Source organism: Ornithodoros turicata, chromosome 7 (genome assembly GCF_037126465.1).
Source record: "Ornithodoros turicata isolate Travis chromosome 7, ASM3712646v1, whole genome shotgun sequence".
Classification (NCBI taxonomy): domain Eukaryota; kingdom Metazoa; phylum Arthropoda; class Arachnida; order Ixodida; family Argasidae; genus Ornithodoros; species Ornithodoros turicata.
Genome location: NC_088207.1, coordinates 29,351,937 through 29,377,184, shown reverse-complemented (window position 1 = coordinate 29,377,184; position 25,248 = coordinate 29,351,937). Strand labels below are relative to the sequence as shown.

The 25,248-nt window shown below is 45.1% G+C and overlaps 3 protein-coding genes across 4 annotated transcripts; 2 read left to right on the top strand and 1 right to left on the bottom strand.

Annotated features, from left to right (window-relative positions):
• Positions 1 to 1,576: 1,576 nt before the first annotated feature.
• LOC135400760 (uncharacterized) lies at positions 1,577 to 14,758 on the top strand. Of its 2 annotated transcripts, none has more exons than XM_064632658.1 (6): positions 1,577 to 1,730; positions 8,678 to 8,915; positions 9,022 to 9,276; positions 11,791 to 11,879; positions 14,041 to 14,260; positions 14,612 to 14,758. In XM_064632658.1, exons 2-6 carry the CDS (start codon positions 8,777 to 8,779, stop codon positions 14,752 to 14,754), a joined length of 846 nt encoding a protein of 281 aa, XP_064488728.1. In that variant the 5' UTR covers positions 1,577 to 1,730; positions 8,678 to 8,776; the 3' UTR covers positions 14,755 to 14,758. The 2 variants fall into 2 exon arrangements, with proteins under 2 accessions (XP_064488728.1, XP_064488727.1); XM_064632657.1 differs by lacking the exon at positions 1,577 to 1,730 and adding an exon at positions 7,538 to 8,431.
• Positions 14,759 to 18,400: 3,642 nt separating this feature from the next.
• LOC135400757 (small ribosomal subunit protein eS4) lies at positions 18,401 to 22,287 on the bottom strand. Its single transcript, XM_064632654.1, has 6 exons — positions 22,265 to 22,287; positions 21,856 to 21,933; positions 21,615 to 21,795; positions 20,240 to 20,509; positions 19,172 to 19,301; positions 18,401 to 18,565 (listed from the first exon to the last, which is right to left on the bottom strand). The coding sequence occupies exons 1-6, from the start codon at positions 22,265 to 22,267 to the stop codon at positions 18,439 to 18,441; spliced, it is 789 nt and encodes a 262-aa protein (XP_064488724.1). The 5' UTR covers positions 22,268 to 22,287; the 3' UTR covers positions 18,401 to 18,438.
• A 249-nt stretch (positions 22,288 to 22,536) lies between these two features.
• On the top strand, positions 22,537 to 23,250 carry LOC135400758 (large ribosomal subunit protein uL23-like). Its single transcript, XM_064632655.1, has one exon. The coding sequence runs from the start codon at positions 22,604 to 22,606 to the stop codon at positions 23,204 to 23,206; it is 603 nt and encodes a 200-aa protein (XP_064488725.1). The 5' UTR covers positions 22,537 to 22,603; the 3' UTR covers positions 23,207 to 23,250.
• Positions 23,251 to 25,248: the final 1,998 nt, after the last annotated feature.

Here is a 25,248-nt window from a genome sequence, read left to right as displayed (position 1 = left end):
CATACATGGGCATTGGCAGCCTGCTCCAGGCACGTTCATTTCCAGAGCACGGAACGATTGTGTCAGCGTATTCAAATATTCAGCTTTGATTAAAGGCTAGTAAACGTAGACTTATGTGTGTACATGAGCTCCTCACATCTTCTTCCACTGGAGACCCCTCCCCCCCCCCCCCTCACGCTCATTTTCCGCACCTCCGCATAATGCGTAGTGTTCTATGGTTAATGGTAGATGCGTGGTGGCGAAATGCTACGTGACAACCGATTAGAGAAAAACCCAAGACAACAAGAACTACAGATCGAGAGCCATCGTCTATATTTCGTCATTGGTTATTCTTAAAGGAACTATAAAGTGAAATTTGACCCCGCTGTTTCTGTGTACGAGCTGGTAGTGTTTGCCTGTGTGATGCTGCGCACAGAGCCTAAGCACTCAAAGCGCGTTAATTATTATTACAACATAGATTAGAAAAAATAAGCTATGATTGGAGTACTCACGTCACGTGATACCTAAGCAATACACGATGAACTAATGACCGGCTACTAATTACCAATAAACCCTACTTTAAGAATCACAAGAATTACTGGGACAATTCTTCAAAATATCGAAGAAACAGTATCCCAAAAATACCTGTCAGAGCCCTCTGTTTGCTCTCTCCCCAACCATATCGTACGGCGTGAATTGCGTCTGGCGAGGTTTGTGTATGCAAAAAGTTCATTTTCTGCCGAAATTGAACAGAACTTCACATGACAGCGATGCCATATATCTATACTGTAATGTTCGGGGATACACCAAGTGTGCTCTTTCGACAAGGGACGTTGTGTACCACAAGATTCCAAAGGGTAATGCGCGGAAACGAAAGTGGTTGCAAGCGCTTGCTCAAGACATTTATGATCCACGCCGTATTTGCTCAACCCATTTCTCTGACGAGTCGTAAGAAGTGGTAGCAGTGGACGGTCGAAAGCATCTCAAACGTACCGCAGTCCCGACACCCTTTTCTTTTGTGGTCCCTGCTTTTGTACTGTTCGCTAAATTCTGTACCCACGTTAAGCATTTTTAAACGCCGGCATTGCGGAGGCAGTACGGAGCCGTGTAGTATATGCTCAACGCTACGGGATGTTCCGCAGCGCGGTTAGCCTCGTGTTCTGCTCTAGCGTTTTGCGCAGGGTGGGGTACCGCGAGTACGTACGCTATGTACGTGGTTGTGGTCGTGTAGTAGGTCCCTGTCGCCAGAGCGTTTTACGGTGGCCAATGGTGACGGAAGCTGATTAGCTACCACCAACGAGCAGATGCCTTTACCCGCTCGCCCATGCCGCTGGCGCCGGATTTAATTATTGTGATGTTACTGGAGCACCCAGAAACGTCCTGATTTTTCAGTCAAAGGCATGCCGATAAACACAGCCAACGCCTATCACGATGAATCACACCCGTGATTATGTGAGCGCGACCTCTTCGCAGGTTTGCAGCTTGCGCTTCTTTGATACCTCAAGATAAGGGGAAGTCATGGCCAGAGACAAGGTTAACCACATTATCTTATCTGATATTGCTTCACGTTTGGTTTACATCTCGCTCAGCATTTTCAGGTTGATTCTTGACAGAGTCTGATGTACAACTGTTGTGACGACACTGGCGCATGTGTGTGTGTCCGATACGTGAGCAAGCGAGCCCTCGTCGGACGTGTCTGCAGCCGGTGGTGAACAGCACGCCCTGCGTAGACCTGTTCGCATAGCTGGCGGGTAAGAGCAGCAATCTTCGTTTTCACACTATTTTGAAATGCGATGTGGGTAAGCATTGCGTCTTGTCCCATCCTACAGTTAGCAATATAAATACAAAATGCACAGGAATCCTCCTTCGGGTGGAGTTGTTGTCCAGAACACACGCTAGAGTGATAATGATACCTATGAATTGGTCTAACCTCCATAGGTAGGTTCCCTACTTGATGATAATATGCACTATGGGCTGGCCACTGTTGAGCACACTGCTTCGTTGGGTTTAATACCGCAACCTGACACATTGCCTTTTTGCGTCTTGTCTCAAACTACAGTTGGCAATTTAAACTGGTCTGGAATGGCGCATGAAGGTCCTAGAGTTAAGCACAGGAGCAGGTATCCGCCTGCTTCGTGGTTTTTCCCAGGATTTTCATCTTGGGAGGGGGAGGGGGGGGAGGGCCATGTTTGGCCTTTTTGGCCTTTCTGGCAAGTTTTCTTTTCCTTTTTTTTTTTTTTTTTTGAAGGGGGAGGGCGTTGGGAGGCTTTTGGTGTGCATTAGTGGGTGTAGGGATGCCGAAAACATACCTGTTCTTCACTGCTATCGCGATTGTGGAAGCTGCGCGATTCAGGGATTTCCCTGCACTCCCCAGTTTCTTTTTTTTTTTTTTTTGAGCCCATGTTCCTGTTGGAAAATCCCATAAGACTCCATGTCGGATTATGGTACCGGATCTTGTATGATATCGAATACCATAGGATAATAGCATCTTATATGACCCCATATGAAAATGGAACCTCATATGATATAGGTAAATGGGACCTGTTCAGAATATCTCACCCGTGCACATGGTCACGGGGCATGTGTTTCATCGCTTGTAGTGGCGGGTGCATTCACAGGTATGTGGGAGCTACCACAAGTGTATTTATACACCATATATACGTACAATCAGAAACAAAAACGAGCAAGACAAAAAGACCTTAGTGCTTCTTTTTATTTCAACCATGTATTTGGCACACGTGTTTTTTTAATTGGCTGGTCCTTCCCTGCATCTTCGCTTTTCTTTTTTCTGCGTCAGGCAGCCTTTCTCCACGCTATATTCCACATGTTTGTGGAAGGCATCTGAAATGACGCAAGATATTGCAGATTTATTCTAGTGATTTGAATCACATGCTTTGTACGGCATATACAGGGTGTTTCACCTAAAGTGATAAAAAATCCTAACTGGCGCCGTGCTCGCCGGAGGATTGTTGGACTCTCGGCAATTACCTTCTGGAAACATTTGCCACCATTGAAGGAGGCTATGGAGAGTTTTTAATTGCGGGAAATTTATTTTTTCAATTGAACTTTGAAAATTGCCAAGTGAACCTTACGTTTGTTTACAGAAATATGAAGTCCTTCACAGATAACCGCAGACCCGACAAAAACTATGCACAGTGTCGCAATAGACATAGTCGGAAAATGCTTTACGCTTTAAAAAATACACTTTAGTCCCGCCTGCTTGATTTTCGCAAAGAAGCGTGCGCGAAATGCCCGTCAAGAGGAGGAAGTGTCCCCGCCTTCATTTGTTTTGCCTTCTTTGTGATAAGACGGTTGTCACCAGGATCAAAGTCACAGCGGGGGAAAGCAACGTAAGACAGGAGGCGGGAACACTTCCTCCTCTCCCCGCACCTTCCGTGCGCTTTTCTTTGCCGCAATCAAGCAGGCGGGGCTAAAGCGGAATTTTTACAAATTTTTTAGACTATTTCTGTTGCGATACTATGCATAGTTTTTGTTGGGCCTGGGGTTATCCGTGGAGGACTTCATATTTCTGTAAAAAAAAGTAAGGTTCGCTTGGCAATTTTCGAAGTTCAATTGAAAAAAAAATTTCCATCAATTAAAAATTGTCCAAAGCCTTGCACTTTTGACTAACAAGAAGAAGAGCAGCTGCGGCGCGTGTACATAGCTTGGTGACTTCGTCATGCGTCCACGGGCCTCCACAAAATCATCGTCGGCGAGTCAGAAGACCATCATGGGATATCCCATGGTATATACACTTCTGTGCTTTTGTGGTGCCAGGAACAACAACCATTTGTCTACCTTGTGGATGCTTCCCTTTTTGAAAGAAGGCATGGAAAGGTGAGCTATCTTGTGTGAGCGCCAAGCTGTATTTCCGTCCTATCGTTATTGTCATCATTATGCAGCGGCGCCATCCACAATGTTTAACCACGCACCCCTGGGTTTTTTTTACCCGATTGTTCTGTCTTAGCTTACTCGGCCTCCTTTAACCCCTAAGCGTTAGGCAATAATCACTTGTAAATAACATCGTTTCATTGTAACCAAGCCTCCTGTTGCTCTTCCTAAGCCGCCTACAAAGGAGCGAGCTTTACGTCGTTTTCCTTTCAATAAGTACGCGGCAAACAAACAGAAACGGTAACATGTTTAACAGGTTTGAGAGTGACGAAGAAGACTTCCCGCCGGATTCTCGCTTCGCCCCCGAAGGGGCCCTTCCGTCCATACTTCGTGAATGGACGGTAGGGTCCCCGCGCGTGCGCTTTACACTCAGGGCAGAGCGACAATCCGGCAGTTCATCTTCATTACTGGAGCATTATGTCCTGGCCTAACGTGCACAGAGACATGCAGGTGTGTGCAGACACACGGGTTATTGCATTGGTTCAGAATATTGTTTTAGCATATTCAGGAGAGGTACTATAGAAACTCCTTCGTAGAGAGCTTCTTTACGACCGCGGCGACGACAGGTATTGACCGCTGCGTGTGATGTCTAATCACAGTGCAACGCAGTGAGCTGCTACTAGGCTTTCATTGTTAACCTGCAGTACTCATATGTTAGTTGGTGATGGTGATGCTGCTGCTGCTCACAGGACCTCCACGTTGAAGAATGAACTGCGATAACAGTTCAGAGGGCACTCCGGGCAAACTTCCAGTCGCGAGGCAACTTTTCTTGCGGTCTTGAGTCGCTGATGAATCCAGGTCCGCTTCGACGTTGGTGGTCTTGGTTCTTCAGGTTCGGGTCTTGAGTTGTTGATTCCCGCTTCTCCAGCACATGATGCTTGATGTTCAACAAGAAAAAGCAAAGAATGAAAAAAACATGAGATGGCACTCGCATGCCCGCTAACGAGGCCTGGTATACGATCACATGGAGTGTAACAGTGGAGTGTAAGTTGGTCAAAACCAGAAAATGCTATGTCCGCAACTCGCGAGACACGGTGCGATGACAGGGCGTGTTACGCTGACTCGCAGAAGCAAAACAAAGCGCGGATCGTCGGAATAGTTACGAGAGGAATTGTTTTGTCCTGGTAGAGCGACTGATTTCTCCGAGAGACGTCATTGGTAAAGTATTCCACCGTAACTGCGTACAACTAATGTGGAAATGAAATAGAACGTCACGCTAACACTATTCTAGTGATCGAACCCATGAAATGACGTAAATGCTAAACGTTCAACTCGGAAGAATCGTTAATCAGCCACAGAGAGCGCTCTGCAGCGACGAAGAAAAAGTACAAGATAAGGAACGTTGCTCTCCTCCAAGAGGTTACAGCTTCAAAGACAATTTCGAAAAAGTCCTATCATGCTCCGAAAAGTGGCAGTGATGATGCTGCTGCTCACAGGAGACATGGTTGAATGGTGTGGGGGAAAGAAACCGGAGACACCGAAAACGACCCGTCAGCTGAGTATACCAATTTCGTTTTAATCTCAAACCGAAAGAAGAAACGGAACGAGCGCCTCGCATAAGGCCCGCTTCTTGGCCTCAAGGTACCTCCTTGCGCAGAATACGTTCTCACACGTAGGGGAATCGTGCATGAAAAGACAATGCCTTACTCTCCAGCACGGAACGGCATAGCCGAACGCACAAACCGCCCGCCCGGGTCGAAACTGCCCGCGTGCTACTCGCAGAGGCAGAATTGCATGAGGTCTTCTGGGCTGAAGCGGTAAATACAGCAGCTTACATCAGGAACAGGTGCAGCAAAAGGATATTGCAAGGACGTACTCCAGAGGAGATTTATACCAATCGCAAACAAACGGTTGCCTACCTGAACGTTTTTGGGTGTCTTGCATATACATGGATTCCAACACATCGCAGGTCCAAACTTGAAGACAGGAGCATACACAGCATTTTGGGGGGGGGGGGGGGATATTGCGATGACCGCAAGGGATATGGGTTGTTTAACCCTCAACGTAAACAAGTCTTCGTCAGGCGGGACGTTCGCTGCCTAGAACAGCGCAGTGGTTCGGAGCTTCTGCACGGTTCCAACCAACACAAAACCGAGCAGATACTCAATGTTCCTTTCTACGAGCCCACCATCGTCTCTCTTCACGATGACTCCACATCAAATACCACAACGTCGCACACGCGTCGTGACACGCAAACGTCAGACAACTCTGCCATGCGGAACAGTTCTTCTATAGATACTTCCGACGATTCCACCGAAGACGATGGTCTTGGATTACGTCGCTCTACTAGACTTTCGCATACTCCTCAGAGATTACCGGTGGACACGAAGAAGTGTTATACTGGTTATACTGATCATGAGATTATACAGGAAGTAAAAGAACGACCGGCCGAAGCCGTTGAACCACGCGAGCCCTCCCGTTTTCAACAAATCAGGCCAGATAACGAAATCATTCGACAGGATGGTTGGCTAGGAGCGTGCTATGCGGTGAAGTTCATTTCTAAGAGTGCAGAGCGTCCCGAGGATGTCAGTCAGCTCAAAGCCGTCAACCTTGATGACATGTCGATAAGATGACCTTGATGAGCTGCTTGCTTGAGCTTCCCGCGAAGCCGATCGAAACACGGAACGCGCGCGGGCTATCCGCGCGCCGTGGCTGCGCCAGCGGCGGCGTCAGCGCGCAGAGAAAAGGCGGCGGCGCACAGGTCTACTTTATGGCCAGTTCTCACTTGGCGACGCCCGGCGCGGCGTCGTGAGCGGGCGGCGGAAGTAGAGGCGCATTTCCTCCGCCCCGTCAGCGCGCACAATTTTCATGTTCCCACCACAGTGGCCTTCCGTCGTCCAAAGCAGACGAAAAATCAGGGGGCGTGGCCTTTCTGTGTCACCTAGTTGGTCGCCGACGTCGTGAAAGAAGTTCAACATGGCAGTTTCTTTTGGCTCGACGTCTCTCCTCTCCCGACTCCGGAAATGCGCGTCTATTTCCGCCGCCCGCTCACGACGCCGCGCCGTGCGTCGCCAAGTGAGAACTGGCCCTTAGTGCTTCATCAGTGGCTCGAGCGGGTCATGTGGTGATCAGGCTTTATTATTGCAATTAGAATATGCTCAGTAACGTCAAAAATTAATAAGCTGATAGTATCTAATTGATTGATAGTAATTGAAAGTATATCTATTAGTCACTTGATTGTTTGAATACGGTTTTTTGGTAGCAGCCCAGTCGAGTAATCCAATGACAAAAGTAAGAATGTCCTAAGACAACTCCCCTTTTTATGAATACTTGTTGCAGATAGAAATAAACACCCTGTATATTGCAGGTTGCCCACCGACGAGGCGATCAGAACTACGTCGTCAGTTAATGCAAGCGCTGTCATTTTTGTTTCGACTTCCTGTCTGCTAGACTGCATAAGATTGTATTTACCCGGATGATAGACTGTTTCACATTTTTCATACAGTTTTTTCGACATTGATATTTCGTCCTGCCGTAATCCCGATCTTCCTAACTTGTCAGATATGATTTTACAGTCGACTGCATTGTGCCATTTCGGGATCGACGAAGGCGAGAAGCAATTTCTCGTTTCGTTATCTTAATTGTTAGTTGTACGAGTTACATCAAAATAAAAATGTTGTCACTGGCTCCTCTACTTCTCCTGAGGCCGTTTGGTACTTCGCTGAATATATCGCGATGTTTTCAGCAGCTCTGGAATCAGGTATCTAGGATTGAGGGGAAAAGTTTGCAAAGAGTCCCATTAGGGGGCACCACGCCCTATCCATTCATCCCTATAATCCAAATCCAATACAATCCAAATACATCCATCCATCCATCCGTATCCGTTTGTCCTTAGCTGACGCGCCGTTCAAATCGCAGTGCTACGTTGTTAGAAATCATGCCTAGTTCTCTGCCGAAAAAGCGTAGGAAAATTTATTTGGAGCCAGGTACGCCGTTTATCGTCCCGAGGTCCACTCGTCTACGAAGGGAGCGAGCGCTCAGAGAGACAAGCGAGCAGGGCCGAAGGCAAACCGATCGTGGTGCACAAGAAACCAAAGAAACTGGATCTGTGGTGTGCACTACATCCTCCGCCGCAGAGGCAATACGTGACTCACGTGCAAGGCCGACAACAGGAATAGCTCACAATCCTCAAACTCCTGCTGTGCAAGGAAATTCTTCGCAAGATAATGTGAATGAGACTACTGTGCCTGGCCAACGAGTTGACCCAAGCGTGGAAGATGGCGGCTATGTAGACGACGTGCTTTTGTCCAGAGCGGAGGATAATGATCCTGATATATCCCGTGGTTGGACTGCGGTATTTTCCGAAGCGGAAATTTTGCAGCTTGCGGGCAACCTGGAGGAGTTTCAGCGTACGACATTACCGTCGTCTTCGACCACGGTAGCTGAGGCAGTGACAAGGATTTTGACATTCGTTAAGTCACATGGTCTTTCCTGGACTGCCTTTAACGATCTTCTTCGGTTGCTGAACTCTTTCTATGGGGGGTCAAGAAATCTGCTGCCATCAAGCAAGTACATCTTCACGAAGCTCTGGACAAATAATGACAAGAAACCTTTCGCAAATGTATGTTTATTCACAATCCTGGAACAAAATGTGTCTCATATGATATACTTGCATCTTACATGCTCAATTAGTCGAGTGTGAGTGCCTAGTAATTCTCTGGAAATGCAGCTAAACATACTTAACACATCAAGTGCGGTGTATAGGTATTTGGTTATTAGTTCAATACTTGTGTTTTTCCACAACGTTACCATGGTTATTTGTAAATAGTGCCAGTGAGGTGGTGTGCTCACTTATGGAACTGTGCAGTTGCAGACAGCTGCTGACCCCAAGACGGAGAACACTGCTAAAAGGGAGCTATTTAAAAGTACTGCCTCTGTCAAGACATCACCTGGCTCAGAAAATGATATGGTACCAAAAAAACTTTTGAAAGAGCAGCAATCAAATGTAAAAAAGGTACAGAAAGAGTGTGAGGAAATCGAACGACAGCTGCTGGAAGAAAGAGTTCGTTGCCGAAGACTTCAAGATGCGCTGCTGAACAAGATTGGTGAGCACAATTTTATGCATTCATTTTAGTTTTGCACTCCGTTATGCTAGAAATTTGTAATAAAGTTGTTGGCAGCTGCTAATATTTTTTTGTATAAACATTACAGAAGCGCTCGCAAGCCAATCACCTGGTATACCACTCCCCGACAAAGAAAATGCAGATAGCTCTGCCGCATTGCCAGCCACACTTCCGGATGTTTCAACGGTGTCCAAAAAAGCGGGATTCCCAAGGAACACAGTGAGCTCTGCACCTGCAGCTGCTACAGCTAGTCAGCAGACTGCAGAAGACAGCAGTAAAGCGGCACTTGTGTCCATTCAAGCTGCCTTGTGCATCAGTAGGAACCTACCAGCACCTCCTGATGGTATTTGAATGTAGCATTAAGCATTTAGGCATCCCAAACTTAAAACTATTCTACCTTGTGTCTGGAGATACACGCATAGTTAGAATGGTAAACTCCCAATTTAGCATTGCTAAAGTACCGTAATTTTCAATGTATGACACGTGTGTTATGCACGAAAAAAGTTGAAAAAATAGCCAGTGCGTGTTACCTATAAGTGCATGCTATACATCGATACATTTCCGCACAAGATTATATAACATGCAGGACGACATCGGCGCTCCCGATGCCATGCAACTGTCCTTAACGGGACTATCGGGTCTATCCCGGTTGATTCCAAAACTATAGAGGCGTTTTACTCGACATTCATCACTGATTATAACGCCGAAAATTCAATGCGAATTGGTGGCGTTGTTCCTGTGCAGCTTGATGTAACACAGCAGACGACGCATATTGAGAGCATTCCGAGATTCCCTCTCTGAAAACGTCACCTGGACAAGGCCAATCAGGGAGCGGCTGGAAGGATCTTGGTAGCCTTGGCAACCGACCAACAGGCGGACGGGGGACAGCATCTGCTGGTCGCGAAGAGTCTGTGATTGGTTTGCGGAATGTCGTGTCTGGTTTGTGTCAGACATGTTAGAGAAACCAGGAGCGTAGCACCATGTTCCACACATGTGGAACGTCACGTCACGTCATAACCGGCAAAGGGCAGATCCCATAACACGCTACAAGCGGCAAATTCGATGGCGGCGCCACCACTCGAGCGACACGGAAGCTCTGTCGCAGCTACAAAATCTCGCATCTACTCCCCATAGATATTTATGGCTTGTTGGCAGAGTCCATTGCCCAGCACGTGCCCAAATCTGCTAGATTTGTCAGCGTCTAAGTGGAGCGAATTATAAAGCATAGAGAAGTGGGTGCAATGACGCAGCGTGGGTGGCAAGTCGACTTTATTCCAATGAAATTTCGAGCTTGTAGGTGGAAAGTAGCCACTTGAATCGATGGTTATCGCGTGTGACCAAAATCTATTGCACATTGTGTGGAAGCAGGTAGAAATGCAGTGCCACCACAGACAAATGTATTGTAACAAACTTTCTGTAGTGTAAATTGCTCTCTTAAATTGAAATCTGATGGCGCCCGAACGTGTTCTTCACGCTCCAACTCGTGACAGCATTCCAGTTCTGCAGTTCATACACTGTTCATGGGATAATAGTTGTGTCCAGAAAGAGCACAACACACGCAGAATCACTTTGTCGCACGAATAAACGCGTCAGCATATTGGTACAAACTATACTGTCGATTGACACCAGCAGAACATGGAACACAGGAGTACGCCACGCTATTTCGAAACTATGCTGAAACCGCTGATACGGCCAGGGCACATGGCACAGGGTATCCACATATGCGGATACAAAATGCGATTTCAAAACTTTGTTGACCAATCAGAGTGTCTGGGCGCAGTGGTGCATATTCTACAGCCGGAAGGACGGGTAGCTGAGGAGGATTGGCCTCGCTTTCATGCCTGCTTTCACTGGTGCACAAAGACGTCCAGCATCGCGACGAGGGAAACCAGGGGGATTGCGACGAGGTCGTCTATAATTTTATGGGCCATGCTCCCATTTACGTGCCTGGCTTACATCATGGTGTTAGCTGTAGAGGGAGCGCGAATCTTTGAAACTCGTTTATTTATTATGTGAGCTGTTCCTGGAACAGAAACTTTCCCAAGTTGACTGTAGTGCAGTGACGAACACTACCCTATAGGTCTCGTACATGGAAGATGTTTCATTCTAAAGTTGATTATCATCATCATTCCACGCGTTTTCATAGAAGCTATTGCCGTCTGTTACGGTAGTCATGTGCACACTTCTGCGCGTTCAAAATTCAAATTTCCATTGTCCAATCATGATGTAGGTCTCGTGGGCCAATGAGTTGCGCCCCTAGCGGATCGTGCGGACTAGCTCCTCATTGGGGTTGCCAAGTATGACATGGTCGTTATAATCTAGTAGGTCATGGTCCAAATAAGCTTCATAGTTGTCTTGGCTTGTGATACTGGGCGTCGTCCAAAATACAGTGATTTTGTGAAATAATCTAATGTTTCGCTAGTTTCGAGAAAAGAAATGAAAACACATCGAATGTACCTGTATGCAGCTTCATATGTTCGTTCTTGCTGTCCTAATCATCGACAGTGACATTCGTTTCCTTCATGTAGTTCGATGCAATGCAAGCAAATTACATTCGCACCGAATGTCATTCACTGGGAATGCCATTCAGTTTGCCATGTGACAGGGGTATTATGTACACCGAAACATTTTCCTCGAAGACGAAAATCAACGGGTGGGCGTCATACACCAATAATTATGGTATGTGCCCGTGCTCGTATGACTTTGCACACAATATATATTTAAAGGTAATTTTAAAAGTATAAGTTAAGTTGTTGCATGTATTTGGCATTGCATGGCATTTGGTACGTCAGATGAAGTAAAGGTGTGCACGTGTTTATTTCTTTAATCTTACCGTGCCCTGTTGTTCATTGTGCAGGGGTGCTGCCCCACACAAGTGGTTCTACAGAGGTTCAGGAAGGTATGATGATCACAGATGCTTCCCTTTTTGAAACACAGAATGGAAAGGTGAGTGATCCCATGACCTTGTGAGACACGGATAGAATGGCTGAAAAGCAAATGAACTGGTGACCACAATAAATGGCAAAACTCCTAAGGCTAGACAACAGGCGCACACAAATAAAGCCGCAACCACTGGCAACAGTGTATTACGCAACAAACACCTTTAATGAGCCCACAAGCCCCCAGATCACCTTTAAGTTTTTGTCCTACGCAACAGGAACCACATGCGAACGGCATCTCACGCACAGGGCCAGAAGTTTTCGAGTTTAACCTGATTACTTCCCGAATTTACCCTCTGAATGCACCTTTGGCCACTCTGAGTTAGACTCTTTATCTACCCCCTGAACGACGTCGTAAGCTTTCAGGAAGGAAATTTCGAATTTGACCTGCAAGACGAAACTGGTGATGATCGGTCATGCACCACATGCAGTTGGATGGGGGCCACAGACCACAATACTGTATCTCACATTCAAGTTGAACAAAGTAGAGTTGATTGCACCTAATCCCTTTTAATGCATGGCAGAGTCAATCTGCACCGCATGGGGGCTACAGACAGGGTTGAAAAAAATCTGGATGTTTTTAAAAAGATCCCCTCCAGTGAGCTTATGTTGGATAAAACCTGGATATTTTTGGAGAATATAGACAAGCCTAGAAATGTGACACAGAGTAAAACCAAATGTGTTTTGCTGTTCTTCTTGATTTCAGGTGACCTGTCATAGTTCCGGTTTATGGAGCATTAAATGAGTTTTCATTGTTTTCCGAAAGGTGGAGTCCCATCGCGTGGGTAGAACGTTGTAGACACTACACGCCTGGGTTAGCTATCGTACTTCAGTTACAATGCCTCCAGGAAGCAGAACAATGCCTCTCCCTGAATGGGCAGTAGAAGAAAATGGAAAAAAAAGTTAAATCTGAAAAGTTAGAAGAGTCCAGTTAAAAAGTTACAAAGTTAAAAAGACTTAGAAGCTAGGTAATGTTGCACGTACTTGGGCTTTTGTAAATGGCCAACACTACAATAAAACAAAGCGGGAGTTTTCCTTGTGACATTGGATTAAGATTGCCTTTCACATCGCATCTGGACAAAATCTCTAAACAATCTGGATTAAATTGTGCGGATAAAATTTTTTAAAAAATCCACTGGATAAAATCCATGTGGATTAAATCCAAACAACCCTGGCCACAGACCTCCATTCTGGCCATACCGCGTCTTGCACTCGGGCCACGCCAACCCAATCAGCATTTTGTGTTCTGAAAGTTGTGGAGACCGCGCACTGCACACATTTTTTCAAACGCAGTTAGACGCAAGAAAATGGCGGACAGCTGGACTAAGGAATTTCCCGACCTGCAGGTGCTTCGAAGGAGATGTGTTGTTGTGTGCGCGATCGGGTGGATGCTGCCAGTGGATCAGAATGGAGCTTAGTGTGCCAATACTGCTGTATTGCACATTCACCCGACCTTGCAAAGAAAGCATATGATTGCATCAAGAAACACATGTCATCTCAGCGCCATGCCAAAATGAAAGCTATCAGTGAAAAAGCAGCGATCGAAAAAGCGAGTCAACGAACAATCTGTCACATTACTATGCATCAGAGGGAAAAGAAGGAGGTAGCGGAAGGTGCACTACGTGACTTCGTATGTTTTTCGGGCATTAGTTTGGAACATGTGAACCGGGAACCCGCCTGCGTCATGAAAATGTACCGCCCCGCTACAAAGATGATGCCGTCGGCAGGGCAGCTGAAGTGAAAACATCTATCGGATCACTATTGCGCAGTCCCTGTGTATGCTCTCATGAGATACCTGTAGCTTATAAATATTTTTGTGAAATTCTGAAGCCCTGGTCATAAGCTGTGTTCTACATCCCGGTGCCTGACTAATGTTTCCTCTCTATATTTTTTTCAATGAACATGTCCCCCCCTCCCATAGAAAAATATGATGGCTGATTCTTATAAGGTCCTTCAAAAATCCCTGAATTTTTGTTCCAAAATCAAAATTTGCATAAAATGTTCAGCCATGTTTGGGACTTTGTCTGTGCGTGCCAGTTGTCGTAGCCTTCCTAGATTTTGGGTTTTTGTCATGTACTTTCTGGTATCTGCCGTAACTATAAGTGAAGCTGTTTTAGAAGTGTATGTGCTTTTGGAGCCATTCTCCATTACTTTCTTTGTGTCTGTAGGTGAACTTTGGTGCTGGGCTCTTCATCGATGAAGCAGAGTTCCTTCGCATACGCAAGGCCCGGACAGACTCTATTTTCTGCAGGGAGCTCATTCGGGCCTTTTGGAAGCCCAGTGAACTCTTTGGAAGGAGTGCCACTGGGCAACCGCCCAGAAGATTCGCGAAAGAAGGTAGGCCAGCGAAGCCCTGCCTTACACCGCAAAAGCTGGAGGCCGTAAAAAGTAAGTGAATTGCTGTTAATAGAGCTACAGGGTCTGCGATACCAATACTGTACACGTACATAAAGTAATCATTCATTATCTCGATATATTACAGATGCAATATTCTGTGTAGTAAGCAAATGGTTTTACGAGATACACGAAGCATACAATAAATCTGTGATGACATATCATTAATTTAAAAATGCAAACAGTGCTGTTATCTGTTGCAGGGAGAATGTTATTGCAGTACGGAGCTGGTGATTTACAGCACCAGAATGCAACAACCTTATTTGAATGATGATGAGTGGGGAGTTTCATCACAAGGGGCGATACAGCGCTAGAATAAATGCGCAACATCTTGCTTCATTCCAGATGCATTCCACAAGTATGTTGAAGATACCACGGAGAAAGGGCTGCCTGATGCAGAAAAAAAAGCAAAGGTGCAGAGAAGGACTAGCCAATTCAGAAAGCATTTGTGCTACATGCTCAATGATTTAAATAAAAAGAAGCAGTAATATCGTTTTGTCTTACTCTTTTTTGTTTCCACTTGTACACATATATGACACGTAATACATGTATGGTAGCTCCCACATACATGTGAGTGCACCCACTACTGCAAGCAATGAAACACATGCCCCATGAGCATGTGCACAGGTCAGATATCCTAACCAGATCCCATTTAGCTATATCACATGAGATATTATTTACATATGGGGGTCCTATTCATATAACATCGTATTATCTTATGGGATCCAATACCATACAAGATCCAGTACTATAATCCTATACGGATTCTTATGGGATTTTCCAACAGGGCCATCAGCTGAAATTTCTGAGATTGCTCAATAATATCTGCTACCAATGCATACATACATACATTACATTATGTATGTATTACCGATTACAATTATATATACCCGATTGTATCACCCAGGCCATAGTGATTGCCCGTTTGTCTTGTAGGCAGATGCTAACAATAAGCCTCGATGCAGATCTGTTGCATTGCAAGGGAACCAAGGTGAACTCTGGCAGTATGGTGTAAATGCAGGCCTGCTGCTGGACAAACTCCACAGTGCAAAAGCCTCAGTCTAGGCACAAACAGAAGGACAACACAAACACAAGGCTTGTTAACTCTGGCCTATGCTTTTTGCAAGTCACACACTCAAGTCTCCAGAATGGAGTTGCTGTTATCTTGGCCTGGGTGGTACAGGTGCGTTGGTCCCAGAACCCAATGGGGGAGTGGGGCCACTGGCCTACATGTAACAACGCATCAATATCATACATATTGTCATTTTCATTTGTTTTTACAGTATTTTATTTCATATTCACGAAAAAGGGAATTGGACGCAAACGCATTAGCCTGACAATTCGCCTTGACTAGTGGGGGGTTGTTCACGATTAATTCATTCACAATGAACGAATCATGAGTGAACCGGTTCTTTGTGCACGCAAATGGTCGTTCATGGTTCCCTTCGTAGTCTACGGGAAAACGCAAGACTCATTGAGACCTGTTAGTAAGAATCCAAAACTGGCCAGCGATGATCCAGCAGATAACCAAAAATATCCATTTTTGTGGTTCCCGCTGTAGTTTCCACCGTTCCCTTGGCCCCTGCGACTGAGTGAATCAACACTAAGACTCAACTATTTGGGTGCAGGTGCCATCTGTCGACATTACTCCCAAGCTTGAATGCGACATAGGACCTCTCTCCACGGGCTGACCCATTTGTGATTTGTCAAGCCCCACGATTCAATATGAATCGGAGAGCTAAACCAACTGAGTCGGTTGAAGAGCCAGAGATTGAAGAACCATAGAGAACCCTTTTTCACATACTGAACTGAAGGTGTCTGAGAACAGCTCACTCACCGAGTGAATCGAAAAGCAGCAGAACCGTTTGCTCCCAAACGGCTCACTGGTGCATGGGTTCTTTGGTTCTCAGCAACGCCCAGCGTAGAATCGCATTGTTCTCGTTTGGAATCTTAGCATTCGTTTACCTTGGTGCGTTGATGTCAAGCTTTGTGGCGCACATCGTATGGGTGGAAGTCTTCGGAATCGGGAATGCGTTTCCTGAGTATTGGTTTACATTTATTTATATTTATATCGCTGGCAGTACTCTGCACTGGATAATTACAAGTTGCTTGTTAGGTGTACCGGAAAAGCGATTTTGTTGGCTAATATGTGGGCTGGCGGACGTGTTTCCCAGGTATTCCATTATAATACTCCGCAGCCTGCAGCTTAGAAATTTGTTTTTGAATCTCTAATGCTGCCATCTTCTGGTGACATTATGTTTTTCCTGCACTTACCGCGTATACATGCTGTACACACATGTACAGCATGTATAGCCGATATATTCATACGGGTCAAAATATGCTGTACATGTGTGCAGTCGTGCCTCGTTAATATGGACCCCGTAAGTATGGACAACTCGAATTGTGGACGATTTTTGTGGGAACCGAAAATTCATAATGAATTTTTGTCTCGTTACTATGGAAGCTCGCTATTTGGACAGTGGACAGTAAAACAAGCTATAAAGCCGAAGTTTTTTTGTCTCATTATTATGGACATTATCAGCATGGAGGTCAAGTCACTCCCCACATTCCCCACGGGCGCTTCCAAATTCCCAGAGCTCACAGCGCTATCTTGTACAAAGGGAAGCTGACCCTCTTCTCTGCCACTTTTTTTTTTTTTCTTGGGGGGGGGGGGGGGGGGGGATACCATGGCCATACAAACACTGAGGGAACCAGATCACTAACTGTATGTTAAAAGTGCCACCTAGGATGACAATAACACTGCAATGTAATTTGAAATTGCACTAACTATTGTTATAGTGACTCGTGCTTATCGGCGTCAGATTAAAAAGGTGCTGAACACAAACATCGTGGAAACAATCACACGTGATGAGCACAGCCATACAACATAGTCGAGGATAAGGTTTTACTGCGCTAACGAATGAGGCCGTTCCAAACTATGCATTACTGTCAGGAATAATGGTCTCACGCGTTTCTCGCCTACACGACAAATGTGGAAGGCATTCTCAGTGCAACAAGAGAGCATTTGCCACCTTCATCTTCCTTCTGATATGTGCTCATCACTAAACCATCCCACATTCTGAACGTCTCATTGCCATTCCACTTCCATTCTGTACGTTCCTCCAACACTTACAATGCCAACATGAGTGCTCACTGTTCATGAAAGATTTTTGAAGTGAAGTTGTTTTTACGGTTTTCAGCTTGCCTCATGAGAACAGCACGTTTCATCGTAAAAATAATTTTACTGTACAGTTGCATATAGGCATGTATGCCCTACGCTAAGTCAAATACATTAATACATATTCCTTATGAGCACTTCGGGCATTCTTCTAAGGACCAGCAGGACACAGCTCTGACCCTACTTGTTTTGGGGTCTTAATCCTTTATCCCGTGATGTGATATTCAAAGGATAATTTTGCAAATATTCGTATTCAAAAATTTCAATATTTCCACACACCTACGACCACTGAAAACACAGTTGTGATTCACTCATGACTACATCACACTGTTTAAAGTGCCACTACTCTTGTTTCACTTCACATTCCTGAAAAATATTGTGGCTCTACGTGACAGAAGGGCTAGAACAAAAAATGATTTTTACTCTTGAGAACTGCGAGGTCATGTTAGGCACAGACGGAGCACCCAGCTCTCATCTGGCAACACTGTTGCCCTTCGCGTCTTCCCGGGGGCTCACTTTTTGCACTGCATCAGCAGAGTCCCACATGACATATCCTCCGACCTTCGAGAAAACACAAAGGAGGGAGAAGACATCTCTCCCATTTCCCCCTCTTTCGGTCAGCGTCACGTGACTTCACCACATTACCCTCCCCGGACGCCGGCAGCGTTGCTAGGAGAAAAGTGCCCTCTTCAGAACATGGCATCATTGCAATTTGTGGGCTTATGATTACGTCGTCCCCTCCTGGCGTCATCGAAACAGCATTGAAATTTCGCATATCCTTGAGGCACCTTCTTTTCATGGACTAAATAGAATAAACTCTCGGAGAGTGGAGTGGCACTTTAAGCAACCAGGCTCATCAGGAGGCGTTGGCACCACAAGGCCCACTGCATTCCAGTACTGAGTAAATGGGTACCAGTACACAGAAAAGAGCAAATGTGAAAAAATATGCAAGCATAAAAGTTTATGCTCCAGAACAGCCCGTTTATTAGCCACTTCAGTGCTGCGCCTTAATCTGCAGCCGACGATCCCTTTCTTCTGCAACGGAGAGCTTCACTCCTTTGCCACGTGGCAGAGAAATGTATGGCTTAGTACCCTTGCCGATGATGAAGATATAGCTCAACCTGAAAACAAACCACAACGTGATCATCAGTCCGCTGTCGCTCTATGCAAAAACAATTGGAACCATAAGTTGGTCGCAAAAGAATGGCTACTCAGAAAGACTAATCGTTTGCACATGGCAGTTCACTGGTGCATTTAGTTCATCATGCCATCCCCCATTGGCGTGCTCCAAAGCTCCTGTAAAGCACTATAAACAGGGTCTGACCTTCTCGGGTTAAATGCCTTTCCTAGGTCGGTACCAGGGAGTCTGATAATGCTTTTACATATGCAGTTTGGGGTTAAATTTGGTGCCATTGATTCAATTGAGTATTCATTTCTTTTTTTCCCCCTCTCTATCCAGCAAGTAGCCTGCAGTTATTGTAGCACATATATTTGGTCAACATTCATTACTTGCAAGATATAGTTATAAGCAGTACATGTTTTAACACGAAATGTGCTTTGTACAGTTCACTGTTGGAGTCAGAGTACACACAACTCGCACATTACACAGAGCCCAGAGAAAACTGGTTACTGGAGCTCAGAAAAAAAAAAAAATCTGGCTTAACCCGAAAAGGTCACACCCCAATTATAAACCACGTTATTCAATGCACACTCAAACAACAAATTACCTGGTAGCAAAGGTGTGTCCCTGGGAATCCTTGACATGGACAATATCGAAGGATCCTGGATGTCTCTCTCGAGACATGATAGTGCCGACACGACCCAAGTTGTGACCACCGGTCACCATGCATACATTTCCTGCGTGTATAAGTAGAAAAGTATGAGAATATGTTTCCCCAAATAGGCACGTACCTGCCAAGACAGGGAAGAAAAAATACATGTATATATGTATCTGTCTTTTGGTAATGCCCCAACCACAATGTCACAATGGAAGTGGCGACCGTTAAGAAGATCGATAATGTTGGCCACATTATGACCGTGGGCCTAAAAAGTCCAGGCTCCATGGCTTCGATAGTGACCGGAGAATCGTGACTGAGGAACGGGACTCGATAGAGACTAAATTAAACGCAAGAAGTCAGACTAAAAAAAAAAACAGATTTTGCTCAGAACTTTCACAGTAAATTTTCTTACCAGAATGAACAGACCTGCACCACAACATATAGTATTGTGGTCATTCCCAAATCGAACATAAGCCTCGACTTCACTTTTCAATGCAGTACAGCTGAGGTTTGCTCAATATTTGACCCAACATATCAATTGTCAGACAAACAAAAAAAGAAAAAAAAAAGAGAAGGTATTCCCTGATTACAAACGTGCTGTCAACACGTCACACACTCCATTCCAAGCAAAACGTACCACAGGGAGTGTGGGATATGTGATGTTCTCAATCAAAGCTATTTTTGCTAAATCAATTACTCTTAGCGACTACTACAGTGACTTTGACAGTGTGTAGCATAACACTGGAGTTAGACATTTACAGTTAGCTTTGTCTCATGTTCACATACTGCAAAGATGACTCTTGTCAATAGCTATTTGGAGCCACTGATTATTTTGGGAAAAAGCATTATAGAAACAAATTGAAGGGATGGCTACACAATTGTAACACACGATCTCTGGCAGCTCTGCCCTTAACAGCTGATGCTGTAAAAGTTGTACTTTTGCTATTTCGATGTCCCATGAAAAAGTAAGGCTCTCTCGAAGGCTATTTTTCTTTGCGAGACAAAATAAAAGCTTACCAGAGTCGAACTTAATGTAGTCGTCAATCTTGCCAGTAGCCAGATCAACCTTGACGGTGTCGTTGACCTTGATGAGGGGGTCGGGGTAACGGATGGTGCGTGCATCGTGGGTGACCAAGAAAGGAACCCCCTTGGGGCCCACTTGCACCCTCTTCACCCTGCACAGCTTGTATTTGGCCTCTTCCGGGGTGATGCGGTGCAGAACAAAGCGGCCCTTCACGTCATACAACAAGCGGAAGAACTCCCCAGTCTTTTCTATCGTGATGACGTCTGAAAAAAAAGAAAAAGATGCTGTTAGGTGTGCCCATTTCATACAGAAACCAGGAAAACCTTTTGTCTACGAGGTAGCTAATAATTCCAGCCTGAAGTTTTAGGGTTTAACCCGACACTTCTCCGAACTGAAGGTTGCCTCTTTAGGGTGAAACTTGATTTTTACCCAGCAAATTGCCCTCACTGAGACGTATGTAGGACGTCTTGTTTGGCAGTAAACACAATTACATCACCATATGTGCCGAACCAGTTCAGTTAGTTTGAATAACTGAGCCCGATTTCTCCTCGAATTTAGCATACTGGAAGTTTTTCCACCCAAATTTGGATGAATTTAGAGCGCATGTTTGTTTACCCAATTTTTACTCGCCAAATTTAAGAAAAATATTCAATAAAACTTCAGGCTCTACTTATAATTAGTGTAACCGGACATCCCGGCTTGGCTGGGACTATCACGTTCTAGCACGTAGACCCTGCAATGGAGTCTCTTCTGGCTCAATGAAACAATAGCTCCCGTTTCTGCAGGATACAATTTCTTTCAAAATCGAAACATGAAACCACTTTATCACACACACATGCCACAGCACCTTCGTTTAGGATTGTACTGTGGTTTTATAACATAATTCACTACTTATTGTTTGCAGAGTATTGTCTCTATCGCCCCCAACTCTTATGCGCAGTTTTTTACCTTCATAAGTATGGCTGTCCTACTTAATAGCGACGAATGTGCTAGAAAGCCTTATCGGCTACAGCTATCTTTGTCTCCCTACTAGAACCCCTGGGAAAATCAATAAGACTGCCACTAGAGATAGATCATGCCAGAAACTACACACAAGTCTATCCAGCTACATAAATTTCAAGACAAACTCAACATGCAATGTTTAACAGTGGGCCCAAATTCACAGGCATCAACTGGAAACGTTCAAAACCGACCCAATCGACAACATTTTCTATAGACATTGTCACCAGCAACTCCCAAAACAGCCCCAGAGAAGCACTGTCGACTGAAGTTGTGGAAGTAATTTCACCCCCATCTGAACCTGGCTTCACTATTCTATGTAGCCAGGACTTTCGCAAGGGGGCTGCCATAATGTTCGCGAATGCTTACCCATGAAACCAGCAGGGTAGTTTGTGTCGGTGCGCACTTTGTGGTCTACCTTGATAAGGCGTTGCTTTACGATCTTCTTTACTTCAGCCCCCGTCAAAGCATACTTCAGACGGTTACGCAGCATGATGATCAGAGGAAGTGACTCCCTCAACTTGTGAGGCCCGGTGCTCGGCCGTGGAGCCTACGAGAAAGTTAATGTTCTTAGCACAAATACCAAACTGATAGAGCATATTGTACTTACAAATACTCCACCGAGCTTGTCGAGCATCCATGATTTCGGAGCGTGCAATCGCTTCAAATGTTTCTTTGGTCCTCTGGCCTGTGGACACAACAAACCGTGTTACCACAGTGACACCTAACAACAACCAAGTGACGAAGGCAGGTGCTGTGTTGTCCGATTCTATTTTATGTGATCTTGGTGCTTAAATAATGAGCATCTAACCGTTGTGCACAGACAGCGTTAATTTGGCAATCATGCCAGTAACTTTGTGAAAACAAATAGCACTAATGCAGTTGTAATGCATCGAAAATCGTTATTCTCATCATTCAAATTTGTTCCATTGCTTATCATACATTTTTACTTGATACGAATTCACAGAAAATGCAACTAATTATTACCGATTAATCAAGATTTAAACGTCGATACCTACCATGTCAGAAGGATGCCATGAAAAGGGTACTTCCCAGCATGCAACGCAAAGTCAAATCCGACAGACTGTAGTCTTGTTACATGATTGGCTGAAATAATAAAACATCTATGATTGACGAGTTGACAACCAACTTGAAATGATAACTAAATAGTGTTTTTGTTTGACTTATATAATAGACATTTAAACCGCTTAAAGTCTGAGAAGAAAATATTATGTGTCACAAAGTTGCGAGCCTGTTGCGTTCCGCCCGCCACCTATCTTTCGTTTTCGACAGGCTTAGCCTTTTTCGTACTTTACACGTGTGGAGCAAGATCGCTACCTCCACGTGTCTAACAAATTATGCCTGCAAAGGGAAAGAAACCCCCACCATCGACCGGAAAGGCTGAGAAAGCCGAGAAGAAAGATAAGCCCGCGGCTTCAGCTCTATTTGAGAAGAAGGAGCAATCCCCCGGTGCATCCAAAGCAGCAGACAAGAAGCAGTCAGTAAAGAAGGGTAAGGATGCTCCGGCTCAAGCTAAAGCTCGAGCAAAGGCACTCGCCACACGCAAGAAGGTTGTTAAGGGAACCCACGGCACCCGTGTGAAGAAGATTCATACTTCGGTTCAGTTCCGTCGTCCCAAGACCCTGTCTCTGCCTCGTACCCCGAAGTACCCAAGAAAGAGTGTGCCTAGGAGAACACGCTTGGACCAGTTCTCCATCATAAAGCATCCGCTTACGACCGAGTCGGCGATGAAGAAGATTGAAGACAACAACACTTTAGTCTTCGTCGTGCACCTTAGGTCAAACAAGAACCAGATCAAGACTGCAGTGAAGAAGCTGTACGACATCGACGTTGCAAAGGTGAACACGCTGGTGAGGCCCGACGGGCAGAAGAAAGCTTATGTCCGGCTTGCATCAGACTATGACGCTTTGGATGTGGCCAACAAGATCGGCATCATCTAAACTTGTCATCTGTCATGGGTAATAAATGCTCTTTCACAAATGTTGCCATTACTGTTTGACGTTTATGACACTGCTTTGCATGTAGGCATATATTCCTCTTATAAGTTATTGGTGGATTCCGTACCTTAGAGAGAATGGAAGATCTAAGGTGTTTCATTGCATGTTAGGGGAGGGTGCGCGCAAGGATAACCCACATTTCACAAACAAGCCGAAACGTGGTTTGGCAGATGTTTGGCACATTGAAACTGGCATAACTTAATTATGTATCACATGTGTTCTTCAATTCCCTGAAAACACAAAGTAGTGGTTATATTTTGGAAGGCATAGAAATATGCTTTGGTGTACGTCAAACACCTATGGTGCGAGTCCAACGTGCTAAACGTGGTTTTGCATACAGGTGTCATTAGGTCACGGATAAATTGCTTCAAACTGGGAATGGCACCATGACTGCAGCAGGGACGGTTTGCAATAGTGTTTCTTGCCAAGTCTCGCCACCTCTGAAGTGTGTAACATGAATGAAATATGCTCAAAAGTTCCCTTCCATGCATAATTCTTCAGGAGTCAAGGCATACAAAGGACATGTGATCACAAAAGCAAGGTTCACCATGTCTGCTAATTTACTTCAGGGAGCAACTAAAAAAAAACCAGAGGCTGGGGGACAAAAACTGGCACCACAGACGAGGTGTCTTGTCAAGACCTTGGTCTCTGGTTTTTAAGTTATGGATCTATACCAGCAGCTCGCTTGCTACCTCTCTATCCTCTCGTGAACATGATGTATTTGCGAGACAAAACGTAGAACAGGTCAGAAATAAGCGAGATACCTTTTATTGGCCAAAACACAATGCATGAAAGGTGCGCACTTGGTCCTTTGGTGGCTGCTTTGCTGAAAGGTGGAAGATCCAGTGATTCGGTGAAGGCATTTAATGCAAAAGTCTTGGCATGAAGTCTTACGGAAAGTAGGTCGAAGCAAAAGCAGATATTCAAGCGCAGAAGAGCCTCTGTTAGAAATATCAGCAACTCCCAGCCCAAAGCTCTTCCTTCAACCTGCTTTCCCCAAGCCATTTGTGCCAAGGCTGAATCATGCATGTGAACCAAGAAGGATGGCTCATAATTGGTACTCTGATGTACTTCACGAGAAGTTTACTTTATAGTTTTAAAGTGGGATTTGGCCACAAAATCACCAGAAAGGTTATGGTGTATCCGTAACCTATGGGATGTCAGGCACATGTACGAAATATCTCGTTCCAAAGCTGCACAGATTTTATTCAAACAAATTTCTTAATAAGCGAAAGCTTGGCGTGATGTGAAGCGAGAGGGCACTGAAAGCAACAACACTCTACTGACATCATCTGGCAGCTTCATTTGCTCGTGTTTTGGAAGGACTGAGAGATGGATAGAATAGCCAGTCACCAGGGTTTTCGCTCCAGCCATTGGATACAGATTTTGTTATCGGACTCCACTGTAGTTTACTCCGGTATTTTAATGTGTCCTCACTTCCTCGCTATTCTTATGACCTGTGCACTTTAACAATGGTGCTGTTAGTCTGCCAGGGTATTTTATTAAACAAGTACAAACGGACTATGGTAGCCTCTCCATGTTTCGTAACTCCTCAAACTACAGATGCTACCATAGTAGCAGTTACACTAGCTAGCTTACATGCAGTTACTATTATGTTGTAGTGGATGAGTGACAAACACAACAAAAGCCTCACAATGCCCAGTTGCATACTTCAGTTGAATGATGGCACGTGAAGAAAGGACTCCAGCAGTGGGATTCCAACCCACACCCTCTGACTGCCGGTGAGAGATGCCGGTCAAAATGTAACTGACGGAGTCTCTGACCGGCAATCAGATGGGGTGGGTTCGAGTCCCACTTCTGGTGCCTTTTCTTCAACTGCCATCACCCAATGTTACGCCTGGTGATATTCTGTTATCACATGACAAACATATCACATCCCCTCATGATTCAGCTAAAGGTCTCATGTGAAGGCCGTTCACAGCATTTACTTACAATCTCGACCCACCAGAGTAAGCTGATACGAA